This window comes from Sminthopsis crassicaudata, chromosome 3 (assembly GCF_048593235.1).
Source record: "Sminthopsis crassicaudata isolate SCR6 chromosome 3, ASM4859323v1, whole genome shotgun sequence".
NCBI lineage: Eukaryota > Metazoa > Chordata > Mammalia > Dasyuromorphia > Dasyuridae > Sminthopsis > Sminthopsis crassicaudata.
The window spans coordinates 59,165,217-59,178,103 of record NC_133619.1 but is presented as its reverse complement, the minus strand read 5'-3'; the positions used below and the strand labels follow the sequence as shown (position 1 = coordinate 59,178,103).

Below are 12,887 nucleotides of genomic sequence, written 5' to 3'. Positions count from 1 at the left end.
CTAGGGTCTCCAAATTATCTAAACGATATGTCACATGATCAGTGATACTTTGAATTCAAGACTTCTATTTATTTTTTTGCAATTAAAGTAAATAACACTTAATTTGGGATAAGATACAACACAGTTAAAAAGATTATCAAAGAAACAGGCTGAATTTGGAAATGTTTTTTACAGAGTTTGGAGGCCATCTACCTCAAGGAACCATACCTAAGAACCATTTCATTCTCATCAACTAGATTTCCCACCTATTTAATTGTAAAAATGCATTGAAGCTTGTCAAAGAGGTATCATCCCAACTTTGTTTGCATAAAAAGGGGCTCAAATCACCCAGCTTTAGTGGCTTGGCACATCCCTTCCAGTGCTGCAAGAATCTCCATCTAGATTATTTATTTGTGCTTTGGTTTTACATGTTTCTTTTATTGTCAGTGAAATTAAAAACAAGCCAACCAAAAAACCCTGAGGTCTTAGATCTCCTACAAATCCTTCCCCCCCTTGAGAATCTGTGAGGTAAAACCCCCATTCTCTAGTGTTTGACACTGAGAACATATTACATCACAGGAAACTCTTCAGAACTGTTTGGACTTTTTGGATCTGATGGAAATGCCTCCATTCTTTCTAGCTCACTTAGCAGGCCCCTTCTTCCTTGGTGTCACGCCATCAAACAATTCTGCTTTTAAAACAGGCCTGCCAAATATGGCAGCCTAAATTACACATGCATTTCACAGACTTCAAAGCACTGCCTGGAGAGGAGGCAGCTCTGAACACCCCAAAGACAAACAGCTGGCGAAGAGTCTGCCCAACTAAAGTAATAGAGTCAGGGGAAGCTTTGCCCTCTAGCACCCCAAAGCGGACTAATCCCAAAGATTGAAAACGGGCACCTGCTCAGGCGGATCCTATCTCACCTCAACTGACAACGAGGTGAGCAAGCAGCCTGGGAGTCCCCGTGACAAGTTTATCACGGGGACTCCCAGGCTGCCCTAGAAGTTCAAAGTGTTCCAGCTTACACCCTATTTCTGATCCCCCCAATGAACCTCTCGGTGTCCTTGGACAATTTTAAGACTGTAAATTATGAATGAACTGAAGATGTGTATGTACGTTAGTGGATGGAGTATCCAGGCCAAGAACTCTCTAGCTGATAGAATCCCAGATCTGCCCTGCTTTCCCCTTTTTCCATCCCCACCCCCCAAAGATCCACTAATAGAAAAAAGCCATGGCATCATAGGCCAGAAAGGCAGAGATCAAAGAAATTTTTTTCTACCTACATTCAACTTTTATACGCTTCAAAGGAAATCAAAATGCTAGTCTCAGCCTTGAATGCCAGGAGGACAAAATGGACTTTAATAGTTTATCCCTGCTTAGGAAATATCCACAACTTACCACGTAAACTCTGGAAACTATTTCATCATATACTTTATTTGATTTGGGGAAGCAAAGATATATATCTTGATCAAAAGGGTTACAGATGGTATTCCAATATTCATCATTCTTCTGCAGAGTTCGATCAAGGAATAAACTGATTAGTGCTGTAGGAACCCTGTATAACAACTACTTTCTAAAAATATAGCCCAACTATCAAACTGTGTATATACTTTTTGATCCAGCAGTGTCACAATGGATCTGTATCCCAAAGAGATTTTAAAGGAGGGAAAGGGACCCACATGTGCAAAATTGTTTGTAGCAGCCCTTTTGTAATGGCAAGGAACTGGAAATTGAGTGGATGCCAATCAATTGGGGAATGGCTGAATAAGTTATGGTTATATGAAAATAACTGAATATTACCCCTCTATAAAAAATGATGATTTTAGAAAGGCCTGGAGAGATTTATAAGAGTTGATGCTGAATGAAGCCAGCAGAACCAGGAAAACACTGTACACAAGCAACAGCAGGATTGTGCAATGATCACTATGAAAGATTTAGTTCTTCTCAGTGGTTCAGTAATCCAAGGCAATCCCAATAAATTTTGGATAGAAAATGTCATCTGCATCCAGAAAGAGAACTATGAAGACTGAATGTAGATCAAGACATACTATTTTCATCTTTTTCTTCTCATGGTTTTTCCTTTTGTTCTGACTTTTCTCTCCTCACGTGATATATAATGGAAATATGTTTAAAAAAAATGAATGTACATTTGAACAAAAACATATATATATTTGCATATAACTGGGAAAAATAAAAATAATTAAAAAAAAAATATATATAGTCCAAAAGTCTTTAAAAGAAATTGCAATTTTAAATTTAAACTTTAGTAAAACAAAAGGAAATCTGTACTAAGAATGGAATTAAAGATGCTTTTAACTCTCTGTAACCCTCAAAATTATAGGCAATATGACTGAACAAAGATGAAAAGTTAGAGAATAACAAGATATGGGAAAAAAAATCTATGACCTTTTAAATACATGAATGAGAAAATTATATTCTCACGGGTTCATTTTTATTTAGCTAAAGTAAACCTGGCATGAATTTAATCTGTTTTTTAAATTATAATATTCAATGCATGACAGAGGATGTTTTGGTCATGTTAGTAGAGCTTAACAATGTGGAACCAAATACAGTAAAAATAACTGTCTTTATAAAAATGATGTATCTATACAGTTAAAATGCCATCACATAGACAAACGAATGCCAGGATGCTACTTCACATACTGTTAATGTTAATGCTCTTTACAACCCATCTTTTTTATATTATTAATTGGAAATTCTGCATGCCAAAAAAAAAAAAAAAAAAAAAAAAAAAAAAAGAAATAGTGAAATTAAATCAAGCCAGGCTGATGACATATAGGCATCTTTAGAAAATTGCATTCCACATGTGAACCCTGGATAATGTTGCATTTGTTGCTTATTGTCTAAAGAATTGATGTATAATTCTTAGAAGTAGAAAGCCAAAGTAAATCACTAGTATCATCAGAGAGCATCTGATATCCTTATTGTTCAAAAACTATATTTAAAAAACAACAACCCATATATCTGGTACTTGCTCTGTAGGAATTTATAATCTTAAAGAAGTCATACAAATAGATGGATTACACACATTAAAAATATTAAACACATAAGCAAAGGGCTCTTGAATTTATTTATATCCTATGCATATCACAGGTGAGCATTTCTGACAAGGTATAATAAGGCAGAGTTATTAATAAATACACAATTAGGGCAAAGAGCAGAAAAGTAATTTGGAATTCTACATCCATGAAATGGACAACATGAGTTAGCAATGTAATGGAATAGCCAAAAAAACCTACACTGGTGTGTAAATTAATCAGGGCAAAATAAAATAACTAAATTTACTGACAAACAATAAGCCTTATACATTTTTACAACTTTAAAAAGTCTTATTTTGCAGTCAGTCCTCTCTTTTCTGTCATCAATTAGTTTACACTATTTGGCACCAAGTTTTTAAAATGTTACAGATATTCTTTTGATTCTTCTTCATTCAACTATATTTTTATCACTCTTGATATTAATTGCATCTTTGATGAAAAGTCTTCTTTTCCAAGTCTAACCTTCATTATGTCATTATGAGGTTTTCCGTTATGTTTAAAAGAGCTGAATTCCCCAGCTATTGAAGCATTTTTATCTTCACCTTTTAGGTAACTCTCTTAACCTTTTGTGACATATGGCATGATAGAATTATATCTCTATTTGAGAATTTCTAAAATTCTAGAAGAATTCTATTTCCCTGAATATTGATATATTTATTAGAATCCAACATTACCTCAATGAAGACATGAATTCTAGGCCAGAGATAGGTAGATAGGCAGGTAAGAAGGAAGGAAGGAAGGGAAAGAGGGAGGGAGGAAGGATCCTTTAAACTTCTTTGGGCAGAGAGTTTATAATCTGATAAAAATGCCTAGATCTTAGAAGATCACCTGGACTTCAGACAACAGTTTTGGTCTAGCCTTAGAAGAAAAAGTGAGTTTCTTCAGTAAAAATTATCTTTTCCCAATGTTTGGTACTTCAGTCTTTGTGCTGTCCTGCCCATGACAAGCATATTTTCTTCATTTTTTAAAATTAGTTTTTTAATTAGTTTTCTCACTGTCTTTCCAAAGACAAGAATTTTATGCCTTATCAAAGAGCTTTCACTAACAAGCTTTCCAGTTGCAAGGTCTCAGAAGGGCTACTCTAAAATTCTATGATTCCTGTCATCATTTGTGAAAAGTTTTAAGAGAACAGGACTCAAAAGCTAAAAATGAAGAGAGAGTTTGGAGGGCTGAGGAAAAGGATCAAGTTCTATGAACATGGTACTATTTTCCAGAAGCCTCATAGGAATGGTATGGGTAGGAAAAAGGAGGACGGAGTGGCTATATCTAAGAGGAGCAACAAAGATAACCAAGTTTTAAAAAAGGAATCAATTTAGGGCTCTGCTGAATATTTAGTATAATAAACCCCAAATTTTAAGGGTATTCTTTTAAAACTGAGGTGAATATATGTTTCCTGAGACATGCAAGTTTCCTATTATCAAGGTTTGGGGGTTAGTGGAGAAACCAACCCAACAACTGGACAACCTTGAACAACTTAGATTTGAAATTTAATTAATGTCTATAACCAATATGCTACAAAGCCAGAAAACATTTTCCTTCCTCTCAGCTTAAATAGCCTCACCCCAGTCAAGTGTTTTCTCTCACCATTTATGTCAGATTTTGGATATGTTCTCAGTCTTGCTGCGCATTAAGGAAAGAACTGAGATCATCAAGCTCAGTCTGCTTTAATCTAAAGAAGAGCTGTCATGACTGACTTTTCAAAAGCGGCTTGTTTTTCTGGGCATCTTACTTAGCAATTCACAAATCCCAACCTCTAAGTAACTTGCTTACCACTTTGTTTATGCTTTAAGTATTTTAGATACCCAACAGATAAAACAGAAGTATTAAGGAGTGAAACCAATTAGTAATTCACAGTTTAGTCCTATTTGGTCAGCTAGAGTGAAAGCTATGTTGGCTTTCCCATTTCATAAAGGGAGACAAATTTGCCGTGGAGTGCAAGTCTGCATTCAACTTCTGGATCCAAGAACAAAATTTCTGAACATATTACTGTGCCCATTAGGAGAGGGAAAAAAACAGCTCAGCCCCTGAGTCAAAACCAAGCTATGGCAACAGCCTCAGCAAAAGCAAACGAAAGTGGTGGCTCCTTGGGAAGCACACTCTAGACACTAACCCCTGGCAGGACATCAAAGGGGTCCCTAGCTAGGTGAGGGTACAAAATTACTTGGGAGTGTCAGCAAACAACCGGCAAAACAAATAGGTTTGATGAGGGAAATTTTAAGGAATTTATTTGCTGATGTTTATCATAAGATGGCTAGAGAATCAACCTAACACTAATCCCCAAGTACGACTTAGAACTATATCTGTGAATAAAAGCATATTGCTTTTTAATTTTAAAAAGCTAGCTTAATTAGTAGCACTGTTTAAGAGTAGAACCAATGATAAGAAACTATCTATGTTCATTTTTAGCTGCTCAAATAAGGCTAACGCTCCATAGTTAAATAGATTTTTGCTCTCAACAATGCACGTTTTCTCCAACAACAGCCCCTTCGTGCTTGCCCATCCTGGGCAATCCCTATCTGTATCCTTCCATTGTCAGGTCCCCCTCATAAGTCAGAAATCTTTCTTTCCCCTGACATCATGAGAACACCAGTGGCTCTTAGGGGCTGTTCACTAATTATCCCTCACTTTTGTCATGCAGTCTGGATTTTTTCTGACTGTGCATTTCTTGTATGGAGTAGTTAAATCTGATTTTCCTTCAAGGCTCCTTATTCATTACATGCTGCAGCCTGCTTATACCTTCTCCGCTGTCCTCTCTGTGCCAGTCATTTTAAAATCTTTGGCAAAACAGTAACACTGGCAGAATATAAGTAATATTAAAGAGATGAGATTTTCTTTCTGGGAGAAGTTTGGATTCATTTCCTCCTCCTTTTTAATTCTGGGTCCAACTGGATGTCTATACAGAGTCTTCACAAGATGTATATACTAATGGACAAGCTCTAAAGGTGAGCCAGGTAACCATGTCATAATTTGACAGCAGATATTCTTTATCCCCTTGGGTTTCCTAATATAAATGTTTAAAAAAAAACTTGACTTCTTTTCTCTTCCAGAAGATCCAGCAATGTTCTGGAATGTGCAACCTGAAATTCCCACCACACAAACCCTCCCCAAAGAGGAGCATTCTCACTGCTGGAGCTCTCCATGAGAGTGGCAAACACCTCTGGAGAGCAGACACCTCATTCTTTTATGCCTCTCCTGATGTTAATGATCACAGAATGATTTTAAAGATTATCTCTGTTGTATCCTTCAAAATATCATGAAAAATTTTCATCATGAAAACACTTTGTGGAAAGAGAAAATTTAAGGGAGTGGTTATTTTAGAAATGAGTATGTTGGTAATATTGCATTCTCTGTTTCCCAGTCAATTTTGTTATGACAAAAGATGCGGCCTACTATGGCATATACCTTATGCCCTTGATGCATAAGGAGATTATATTCATTAAAATTTTTATATAGAGAAAGTAGTTACATAGGTCTGTAATGGTAAATGCTCTCTCAGTCATCTTTTTCAAATCATCAACAAGAACTTAAGTATTTACTATGTGGCAGACATTTGAGATAAAAACAAGGACAAAAACATTCTCTTTCCAAGGAATGTACAATCTTAATGTGGGAAACTACATGCAAACACTTATACACAAACAAAACAGCAGCATTAACGGAGACAGGAAAAGTTTCTTGCAGAAAGTGGATTTTAGCTAAGACTTGAAGGACATGGATAGATGAGGAGAAAGAGATTCCACATGTGGGGAGATGGCCAGCGAAAACATCCCTAGAGTTGGGAAATTGACTGACATGCTTGAGAAGGAAAAATAACACCAGCATCACTGGCCCACAGAGCATATGGAAGGAAACAAGGTAGAAGAAAACTAGAAAGGTAGGAAGGGATCGGATTAGAAAGGGTTTAAAGATCCAAAGAGAATCTCAATAAGGTCTGAAATGTTTCAAATGATTTAATATATTCTCCTCCCCATGACCTAAAAATTACTTTCAAAATGTTAATAAGTAGAATTTGATTTAGTAACAAAAAAAATTAGTTATTTTTATTCTTTTGCAACATTTTACATATGGTAAAGGACTAAAATTAATTAGAAATTAATCATATACAGAATTAGTTTTCTTTATAAGTGAAGTGTCAGACTTCAAGCAGCTCCCTAATATAGAATGAAGGTGAAGCTAATGTAAGGTGAGGGGACACAAAGTGTGTGGTTTATACTTAGATCATACTCAGTTAATTACCACTGAACTGGCATGTCAAGCAGTAAAGCAACAAGATTTACCTAAGCTTCTGAAAAAGTCTCTCAAGGAACATCATTAGCCATATGAAAACAAGCAGTAGCAAATATACCCATAACAAGCTTTAATACTTACTAAATTAATTGTGGAATTCCAGATATACTTTCTTTAGAAAGTTGTACTTATAGTAGAAGCCTAAATTTTTCTGCCTCCCATAAATAAGTCTCCAATTTATCAGTAAATGATCCCTCAATTTTCCAGACATTCCCCATACCCACAACCCTTGCTTTAAACATCAAACTAGTAGGCTGTGTATCTGACTTCTTATAAAAATATTTTTTATTTCTCTCTTAAAGAGGCACCCATCTTGACTGGCAAGTTGCTTTCTCATTTGTTTATTAGTAAACTGGATTTTATTTTTAATAGATTATCTCATCAATTGATAGAGGGAAAGCAACTAAAAATAAGTATGACCAATGGTCTGAGAAATTGGCACCTTTGTTAGTAAAAATAAACATACTGAGTTCACTTTGAAAAAAAGGGGGAAATCTCTCAAGAAAACACCCCACCTATTTTCTTAAACAACTTGCCACTTAAGTGCTTTGAATTTTTCTTCTGAAATAAAAAGTTGAAGGAAAAAAGGGATGGGGACGAATTTAAAATTAGGTCTGAAATGTTTATATGAATGGACTTTAATTATGATATATTTTTGTATTTCTAGACAAAACAATTACTAAACTTCAACTTCTAGAGCTTAGAGAATGATCCTAATAAAATACTTTGATGTAAATATTCAGTAATGAATAAAATCAATCTTAATAGGAAAATCTGCACTGGGAATAGTGTGAATTTTCAATCATCTGTGTCAGTAATCTTCAAAATGGGAGCTCAAGGCTTCTGGGCAGCAATGACTTGGTTCTAAAGCAGGTATAAAATCATTCCCTTGTGCCCCTAAAGAGCCAATCATGGGGCATGTCTCCAACACAATTATACTTTTCCTAATCCTCTAATACTTCCCCACTCTGTCCTTTCTCCTTTGCCATGCAAGGCCCAGACTTTCTTGGGTAGGTTAAAACCTAATAATACCCAAGTGGTCAAAGCAGCAGGCATCTTTTCCCTTACTTTTCCAGTGCCCCTACTTCCTTTACCCAGATCATCTTCAGTAGCTACTGAAAGTCTCCTTTGAGAGCAAGTTCTCTGCTCTGAGGCAGTGACTTCGAAGAGCCCTGCCTCTCCCAGTGAGAGACAAGGGATAAGTCAATAGAATGAATAATGAGGTCCAGGAATGAGTTGCTCATTATTATTATCAATAACATTATCTGTAGGTAGAATATAGATGGCAGGTCTTTATTAAGCTGGCTTATTCTTGTGACTCCGCACACAATCTAACTAAAATCAGCTAACAGTACCCTGAATTTGTAGAATTTGTAGGGTGTCTTCTCCATTTTAAAATGCATTCATGTAGATTCACCTTTTATCCTCACAATAATACTGAGTTAAGTAGAGCAAAGATTCTTATCTTCATCTTATATAAAGCTTGAACTTAAAGAGGCTGGCAATTTTCCCAGGGATCACAGTTCAGTCAGGCCTGGAACCTAAATTCTATTCCTAGCCCAATACATGCAGATTCACTGTTGGTATCACCCTTAGCAAAACATATTTTGGAAGACAGAGAAGAGGCAAGCTTACTGATGAGATATCTCATAATGTTACCTTTCCCCCAATTTGCGCTCTTTCAAACTTCCCATTACTGCTGATGACAAACTATCCTTCTGGTTACCCAAGTTCTACAACCTCCAGGCCATTTCTGGGATTTCTCTGAGCACCGCTGACAAGCATTCCTCTACCTGGCAAAGTCTAGTCAGGTGCCCCCTACTGACTGCAGGATCAAATAGGAGTCTTTATCTAATTTTTCATTTCTATTTTAAAGTTTTATAATATGCATAATTATCAGTAGAGTAGTACAAATATGTAACTTGTAAATTAACAAATGGACAAGATTATGAGTGTGTACTAAAAATATTTTTTGACAATGGAGGGCACAATCAAAAAAGTCTCAAGATGACTGATTTGCCCTAATGGAGAAGCACAGTGCTACAAATAATTCAAAATCATTTATATTTGGCTATGGAATATATTATATCATCACCCAAACATGTACATACCATTCCAAGGTAACTCATTTGAACCTTACAATTGTGTTATAAGATAAATAATTTTTATCCTCAATTTAGAGATGTCAGACATTAAATGACCCGCCCATGATCACACAAAGCACTAATTAAGAATCAGAAGCAAGATTCCCAAGGTTTTCCCTGAATCCTATCAAAGCATCATGCTCATTTCCTCTACAGAGCACCTTTTGCTATAGGTAATGTAAAACATGAGTTTGTATCCACTGAGCTAGGAGGGGGAACTGATGTTGCAAGAGTAACTGAACAGACCTTAGAAAGTGGCTTAATCTCTAAATCTTAGGCAAAATTTCAGCTGAGGACAGGAATATTTCCCCTGCTTTTCTTAATATTTTTGAGAGGATTAAAAAAGTAAATGTACTTGAAAGCATTTAGAAATATAGAAATCATTATACAAATTCAAGATACTGGTTTGCTGGGTTGCATTTTGAATTATAAGAGTAAGCCAGTCCAATAAGGTAAACCTGCTTTGTATATTCCACCTACAGATAACATTATTATAATAATGGACACGTCTTCCTGGAGATGGACAGCATTCAGGTTTGGCTCTCTTTAAGTGGACACAAGTGGATGATGTTAAAGAAACACCTCTTTCTGCAAGCTTTTCTAACACACACACACACACACACACACACACACACAGTCTGAAAGGATGAATGGCTGATTAAACAATACTGGGATTTAAACTGTTAGTTCCAGGGATCCTAGGAAACATTGGCAGTGGCTTAATCATTTGGAGGCACTGCATACTGAGATATATACAGCTTGAAACAATCACATTCTGACTTGCCCCACTAAAGAGTGCCCGGGACATTTGTCTGGAACAGATTTCACTAGCAACTTGGTACAGGTACCTACTAAAAACGCTATATATTTATTAAGCACCCACTGTGAGCCAAATGTCACACAAGTACCAAGTAACAATCCCTGCCCTCATAATTACCAAACCATGCACAAATAAGCAAAACCTGATATAACACACACTCTCACTGTGAATGCAATTATTGTTGCCATTTCTGAGAGAGAATGACAAGCAAAAATGACAAGAATGACAAGTAAAAGGAATATGAATATAACAATGGCATATAAAAGAAAATGTTCAATGCCTAGAATAGGGAATCTTGGTTTTATGAACCCTTCTGGTAGTTCTCAGAATAATGGTTTTAGATGCATAAAATAAAATATGTGGGATTCAAATGAAACCAATTATATTGACATAGAGCTTTCAAAATATTAAGTAAGCAAATTCATAGATCTTAGATTAAGGATTCTTGACCCCTAGAGATTACACTATTAGGTTAAGATTTTAATAAGCCAATTTTCCTAGTATCATTACTTATTTTTCCTTGCAAGTTCTTTTAAATAAAAAGAATTAGTATTGAAAAAAAATTCTTACCTCTGCTGGGATCTTTTAATACAACGTCAGAAATTTCAAACAGTCTCAGAGGTAAGGGCATCTTCCTATTAGCAGCAATTGTCTTCAGGAGCCCCGGAAGAAGCGTTGTACGAGCTACCTGCAATGTCAAGTATAAACTCGTGTGTGTGAAACTTAAATTGACTTCAAAAAGTACCACTTCCTCTCATTATTTTTGGATTGGCTAAATTTTGTTTTTCATTTTAATTTATTATTGTTCAAATTTTAAGTGTGCAATAAAGTTCTCACTAGCAACACTATAGTTTTAAAACAATTGTTACCAGAAGGAAAAAAAAAAAAAAAAAAGGCAGGGGCAGCTAGGTGGCACAGTGAATAGAGCACCAGCCCTGAAGTCAGGAGGACCTGAGTTCAAATGTGACTTCAGACACATAATACTTCCTAGCTGTGTGATCCTGGGCAAGTCATTTAACTCCAATTGCCTCAGGGGGAAAAAAAAGGGCATTAAAAACCAATCTGATTCCACAGCTTAAAATATATCTTAAAGACAGAAAGAAAGCTCCCATGCATACACAAACATTCACAGCAGCACTTTTTGTGATAGTAAAGAACTGGAAACAAAATAAATGGCCATCAACTGGGGAATGACTACACAAACTGTGGTATGAGAATATCCTGGAATATTACTGTATAACAAAGAATAAGACAAACATGAAAAATTCAGAGAAACATGGGAAGATCTGTATGAATTTAAAGTGAAGAAAGAAGAGTTAAAAGAACATGACCACAGTAATCTATAAGGAGACAAAAGAACTTAAATTAAATACAATGGCCAGTCAGGAGTGATATTAAAATACAGAACTTTCCTTTTTGTTAAGGAATTGCAAATTATATTAGAACTAAAAGCTAACTATACTATCCGTTGCAATTGCTATGTTAGCCAGCTGTTTTTAAAAGTAATTATTAGTATAAAAGTTAGTACTTCAACTACATATACCACTATTTATAATAGGTTCACTGGGAAAATATATTCTGAATAGAATAGAGCAAACACATCTGGTTTTGTCAGGAAGAATAGGAATTGTGGAATCTGTAAGAGTATATTTGGGCTCCACTAACATGTTAACTCTCTATATGTCCATATCTACATTAAGAAAAAGCATCCTTTATAACCCTAAACATCTGTTCAAAATGAAGGCATTTTTCGTGGCCATTGTATCCTTAGTCAAATGTTAAATAAAAGGCAATTGTACCCACGGAACCAGAGACAGTCTTGGGTACCAAGCTCCCTCACAACCTATTTCTATGCACAGATTATTCAAAAGTCACAGTTGCATACATTAGGAAGAGTTTGTCTGTATTATTTTATCTGCATATGGTATTTACCAGATAATTTATATGCAGATACAAACTAAGCTTTGGTAACTAAGAAGTCAACAAAAAGGTTTTGGTCTTTTAAGAAAAGAATTGGGATGGCATCCTATTTCATTTCAAGATAAAGAAAATCGTACAGGGCAGGTTACACTCTCCCTTTTTATGAGTGTACACATGAACCACTAGCCTCATGGAATTCAGGAAAGTGCTAAGCCATCAAAATTCTTACCTGAAATTCTGCTGTCTTGGGGTTGGCTATGTGAACTGCTTTTGTTGCAGAAATATCCATGCCAAGTTTATCAGCAATATCCTCTTGTGAGCACTAAGAAACAACATGTTTAGAACTGATTATCATAAAAATGGCTAAACTTAAAATAAAGATGGTGTAATCTCTGTAAGTCAACTTACAATTCTCTTCTAAGTAAGGCATTTTTATGCTATGTTCAAGTCAATATGTTAAAAATGGCCTCTCAGTATCCATAAAAATAGTTTGCAGCAGATGCTATTTGTTATGGTTCTTGTACTTTCGTGCCAACATGCAAAACCAAGCAACTTACATTATGGAGATGTTGCCAGGTGCTATACTCTAGCTCTTCCCCTACTTTCCCATTCTCATTTCTTCCCTCCTATAGCAATGTGCTCCAAGCACTATTATGGGCATGCCTCAGACTCTCTCAT

The 12,887-nt window shown here is 35.7% G+C and overlaps 1 protein-coding gene across 1 annotated transcript in view; it reads right to left on the bottom strand.

Annotated features, from left to right (window-relative positions):
* The window catches only part of FARSB (phenylalanyl-tRNA synthetase subunit beta), a 67,009-nt gene that overhangs the window by 22,839 nt on the left and 31,283 nt on the right, over nt 1-12,887 (bottom strand). The window contains exons 14-15 of the mRNA XM_074298622.1: nt 12,439-12,531; nt 10,860-10,977 (exon numbers count right to left, since the gene is read on the bottom strand). Coding sequence (XP_074154723.1) covers nt 10,860-10,977; nt 12,439-12,531 — 211 coding nt within the window. The remainder of the gene's footprint in view (nt 1-10,859; nt 10,978-12,438; nt 12,532-12,887) is intronic.